This window comes from Rhyacophila brunnea, unplaced genomic scaffold, assembly GCF_057557595.1.
Source record: "Rhyacophila brunnea isolate RB1 unplaced genomic scaffold, BYU_Rbru_1.0 scaffold_3, whole genome shotgun sequence".
Taxonomy (NCBI): domain Eukaryota; kingdom Metazoa; phylum Arthropoda; class Insecta; order Trichoptera; family Rhyacophilidae; genus Rhyacophila; species Rhyacophila brunnea.
The window spans coordinates 8813866-8820023 of NW_028232965.1; the positions used below are offsets into that span (position 1 = coordinate 8813866).

The 6158-nt window shown below is 28.1% G+C and overlaps 1 protein-coding gene across 1 annotated transcript; it reads left to right on the plus strand.

The window, feature by feature from the left end:
* Positions 1 to 388: 388 nt before the first annotated feature.
* Positions 389 to 3812, plus strand: LOC147067841 (uncharacterized). Its single transcript, XM_085952476.1, has 4 exons — positions 389 to 400; positions 1618 to 1821; positions 2836 to 3002; positions 3758 to 3812. The coding sequence occupies exons 1-4, from the start codon at positions 389 to 391 to the stop codon at positions 3810 to 3812; spliced, it is 438 nt and encodes a 145-aa protein (XP_085808602.1).
* Positions 3813 to 6158: the final 2346 nt, after the last annotated feature.

A 6158-nucleotide genomic window follows, 5' to 3' on the forward strand; every position in this document is an offset into this window, starting at 1 on the left:
AAACCGCAATGGCAAAAAACTATCTTGATTTCTAAGGTAAAAAAGCGTTTTATAACTTATTTACTCACGTCTGATATTATGGCGCGTTCGGCTCTAGTTGTAATATAAGCTTTTGCAATAATTCCCAAATTCAAAGAGCTCAACAGTGCCAACAATTATTCGAAAGCATTCGATTTTATTGCACGCTTATTGATACTTTCAATGTTACGTTCCATGCGAGCCTTTCGATAGGGACTTATGTAATAATCATTGCACCTCCACTTAATAACTACTTGGGCGGTGTACTTTGTGCCATTTTATGTATAAAAGCCAGAGAATTTTGTACAATTGACATAGTCAAACCGTTGTTCTCACATTGTGAACAATTAGCCAATAAATCAGTAGCAAAATGTTCACTAAAGTGAGTACTGTTTTGTGAGATTCATACTCCATTTTTACCCCTAAATAATTTATATCAAACATCTTATAGTGCAATTCAAGTGATATAATTAAAAAATACTTCACGTGTTGTGATAATTATTTAAAAATATTATATTTTTATAAGATAAACATAATTATTATCAGTGAACTTCGGAAACATATAATTTATAATTATATACATATAGATCTACCTGCTTAGACAGCGAAATATAACGATTTTTTGTTAAGTTCCTTAAAAATAGGGAATATAATTACTCACTAGTCCAGAACTAATCTATTATAATGATATTAATAAAGATACTCAATATTAGGAGCATAATATGTATCATAATACTTTTTACCTTAGTTACAAATTAATACGGTTTCTAAGTTAGTCGTTATTATTCTTGAATAGTCCTAGGATGAGGGTGAGAGACCGTGCCGTCCCATTTTGTGGGTTTTATACTAAATTTTAGTCTTGATAATGGTGTTAAAACCAAATTAGGTATCGGCTTTAAATATCCTGTATAATATAATTTATATTGTCATTTCGCTTAGTTTAATATACAATTTTCAATAATATTTTAAAGATCTATCATAAAAAATAATTTAATAATCTTTTACATATTTTCTTATTTTTTTTTATTAATTATTCCCTTTAAATTGGATTTTCGTCATTAAATTGAGTTTTTTTTCAAATTCATATAATATTTATTTAATTTATTAGAACGATCTTCTGAATCTACTCATTAAAAATATATTAATGTGTAAACAGGCCGCAAATGGGATTCAATATCACAATTTATGGCTTTATCAGAACGTATTCTGCTACTTGACTGTTTATCACCCCTATATCCTTAATAATCATTATAATTATTTTATTTGTTATCACTAAATCTGTATAAATAAAGTATTAGGATAACTCTTTTATACCGTATGGAGTTTTATTTTATTATTATATTTAAATGATATATTAATATTTAAATACACACTATTTTGGTGCAAGCAAATTTATCAAGCACAGAAATAATTTAATAAGGTTCATAAATGTTATACGAATATTTTCCTAAATGACAATATAGTATTTTACAGAAAAATCTATCCTTTTTTCTATAGATTTAATATTATTTGTCAATCCACTACTTGCCTATTTATTTCTGGCAAAAACTGTGGCGTAACAACATAAAGTTGATTGACGTTTGAAATGTTTTTGTGTAGGTCGCAGTCATCCTGGGAGTGGTAGCCGTAGCGGTCGCCTGGCCAGCAGGATACGGAGGTCATGGCCATGGCCATGGTCATGCCGTGTCAACCCAGTCGATTGTCCGTCATGATGGACCATCGCACGGATTCACAGCCCCGGAGGAGGGACATGGACATGGACACGGTCACGGACACGGACATGGATTCTATTACGATGAATATGTAATATATTCATAATATTGTATTATCTTTCAATTGAATAACTAACAAATAGTACCTGCAAAGTATTAATACATCGATCTCATATTATATACTGGTGCTTGTGTCAAATCAAATCACCATTATGAAGTCAAAAAATTCTAAATATATTAAGAATTTGTTTTGGGATTCTTTCGTAGAAAAGATAAATACACAACATATTAGTCTAATATAGTGATGTATCGGGGTTATCCGACTATGTCCGATTCTAATAGAATCATATGGGCCGCTACAGAGTAGAGGTTTGTATTTAACAGATTTCTTTTACGAGAAATGGATTTCAGCCACTTGCTCAACCAATTAGGTCCATAATCTGACTCATACACAAATTGAAAAACAATATGTGTACTTACCAGACCCAGGATTCGAACCTAAGCCGCGAGGCCATCCTGAGTAGGATTGAGATATTGAGAATGCTAAGTAAAATTTTACAATTTTACAGCAAAGCGTTTAAATTTGATTTAGTTTTGTCAAATATTTCGTAAATGATAGACTTTATCACGTGTTAACTCTTGCTAATATACGTTTTTAACACCAAAATAATCCTTACGTCTCTTGGTTAAACTGTATAGACACTGTTAAATATTTTTTTTTAAAAAACAAACTAAAATACCTATTGGCGGATTTATTAAATATTAATAGTAATGTAGTATAAAAATAAAACATTGATACGAACATATTAAAATCTATCAGATAAAATTATTATAAGAACGTTTATAATATACTTTATTCATATCCTGCAATCCTCTAACAGAGGTCAGTCACCATTAGGACAATCTTTACTTTATCATCTGCTAAATATATAAAAAAATATTATGGGCCAGTAGTAAAATAATATATATGTATTATTAAATTTATAATGTATGATAGCAATAAATTTGAAGCTAGTAAATAACTCAATATTGCATGGAAGTTATGTAAAGTTAGATAAGGTACTGTTTGTTATTTTTATAATAAAAAATAATTATTTCATACCAGGCTCACCCCGCATACAAATTCGACTATGGAGTAACTGACCACCATACCGGAGACAGCAAGAGCCAGTCTGAGACCAGAGACGGAGATGTAGTCAAGGGACACTACTCCCTGGTTGAACCTGATGGTTCAGTCAGAACCGTCCACTACACCGCTGATGACCACCATGGGTATATTATTTTCATTAATAATAAATTTTAACTGTTTGAATATTACCATTTTTTTTTTGTTTAGTCTATATTATATGTTAAATTCTTATATGTACATTTTAATAGAGACATAATAATAATACCAACATTAAATCTGCCAATATATTGCAATATATAGTAGTGTATATTTCAAATTCGAGTATTTACATCATCGTTATATAATTCTGATCAGTTAAATAATTTCACGCAAAATTTATGTGGTTAAAAAAATTAACTCAACCTGTGTTGCAATGACGCTTCATAATATTGTAAATTTACATACCTACACGTAGTCGGCTTATTTTTCTAAAGTATCAACTTTAAAATTGAGGTTTTTTTATGTAAGGCTGTATTAGTCTAAAAAAAATATGACTACATATCACTTTATAGATGTGTTTTTTGAAGCAACGGTAATATATATGGTAAATTTATCATATAATAAATAATAAAGGCAGTTGTCCGTAAAATTGACTCAAATTTTGATTTTTTTTTGTTTAAGTGCTTAGAAAAAATCTTTACAAAAACGACAGAAAGAAAATTTTTATGACCAAATAAATACCTATATCTAAATAACGTTTGACAAAATATTGTTTTCATGTAAATAATTAATTATTATATTTTGATTCTACTAATGTAGGTTAATTAAAAAAGCATTTCCTTAAAGTAAACAGCAAGTTACTAAAGTCATTCGTGATAATAATAATAATGATCACATTATGATAATTTTTTGCTTCCAGTTTCAATGCAGTAGTGAGCCACACACCTCTCCACCACACCGGATACCACCACTGAGTTTGACGCCAACAAAATTACTTCCTACCGTATCTTTATTGAATAATTTATAACGCCTTTTGTACTTCGAAACTATGTATATATTTTCAACCAAATAAAATGATCGTTATACGATGAAAAATACACGTTTTAATTATGATCCCTAAATTACTGGCTTGACTGGAATTGATGACATCAAACAATCGGGAACATGACTCGACTCATGTATAAAAAATATGATGTTACCGTTTTTAATGAAGTTAGCAACATAATAATTGACAATTGGATAGACAACTTTTGTATCGGTAAATACAGCCCATATTATTAATAATAATTCAAAATAAGACTATTTTTATAAATAATTAGTGAGACTTGTTAATGATACTGTAATTTAATTAATTTAAGAACCAAAGAAAGAGTCTTTACAATGATTACTTTCCATCCTTCTTATTTTTATATAAATAGAGGTTTTCCCAAAGATATAGAAAAAAACCTTCTTGGTTTAATGATGGAACCTGAACGTATAAAAGTGATGGGAGAAAAAGCCCCCCAATATTAACACACCACTATTTTTCATGCAAACTTTAAAAAAGGTCATGGGTTTTCCTTGTTTTTGGCTCACAAAAGTGGCACTTATCTCTAACTGACTTCTAACTGAAATTACCTTTAGTTATTTTTATAGAGAAAAGGCTTCCCTGCAAGCTTCAATACCATTAGGTAGACATACAATTTAGGTAAGTATAACAGTTGTGAAGGGTGGAGGTAGGCTGTTAAAATCCGACATAAATAGTCTACAATAAACTTTGTCAGTCATACGTATTTGTTTTCATTGATATAAGACTACACTTTACTGACGGTATTGGTAAGTTTGATATGGTGATGATATAAACTACAAATTTTAAATTGTCAAAATATAAAATGTGTACTCTTGGCAATGGTATGCCAACTGCTATAAATATCTAATAATAAATAAATTTGTGGAATTTAATACAATTCAAATAATCATTTAGTAAAATATCTTCTACCGAATAAAAATATTTAAAAAAAAATACAAACATCGTTTGATAAATATATTTGTTCGTATGAACAAATTAGAGTAATCAACATTGATTATGTGAAATAAATAAATTATAGATTTTTTTTATATATCAATATATTATTAAAAATGTATATAATGACAATTATATTGCTGTAATATAAATTTACCTCCACTGATAAGATAGTCAGGTAATGAATATATTATATATTTTTTAATATCATTTTAATTTTATAAAAAAAGCTTAAAATATTGACAAGAAAACTTTGCATAACTTAATACAATAAAAATTATTAACTTATAAAATGTATTATTTATTTTTAATGTTGTTTGTACTTAAAATAAGAAAACATTTCAATAACTATCAAGTTGCATACCCAACTGATAGATGGCATGCTATTTATTAGAATGAGAGAACCCATCGGAAAACTTTTTTTTAAACTAAATTAAATTATTCTAAAAATAAGATACATATTTCTCTTTTCGCTAAAAATTCTTAATTTATTTCTTTTTTTGTCGAATATATTTTAATAAATATTTAACTCTTATTCATAAATGTGTTTTAATCATACAAATATAATAATATATAAATTTAATAAATTACTAAAAATAATTGTTAAAATAATTAAGTGGTTTAGAAAAAAATGTATTTTTTTTAAATATTTAAAATTGACGATGATGCCGTGCAGTAAAGTGATAAATTATCCTAAAATAGTAGGTGGCATGGGAAACATTTTTTTTTTACATTTTGAAAGAACGTATTCTTTACAAGTCCTTTGCAGTTCTCATAATATTATAATAATATCATTGTTGAAAGAAATACATACACATATCATTATGCTATCAAAACATCAAGTTGCAAAATTTTACTGACATTAAAATAAAAATCGTGCAAAATGAGATAGTTGGATAGCGAAAGAGCTAAGTGGCTGCGAGGAGTACACTGTCATTAACCTGAACTGTTTCATCGGAAAACGATCAACTATTATGGGTCAGAATCGAACTGAGTTTAACCTACAGATAACAACTGACTTGGCATCTAATTGCTCATCTAATATCAATTGATTTCAGAAATCAGCGTTCGTGGTATGCCAACTCTGTGAAGTATTCGTTGGGAAATAAGGTAACCTTACTCATTTTTATATTTCGCAAATTTTAAATCTGAATGTTATGAGAAATTTGTGCGTTATCAAGGTTTGTTAGTGTTTACGCAATATTCACAACTAATTGTTATAAAAATTAAAATGACACTTACAATGCGAATGCTTTTAATAAAAACAATTAAACACTGTTTTATTTATTTTTAATTGAGCAATATAAAGACAATAGCT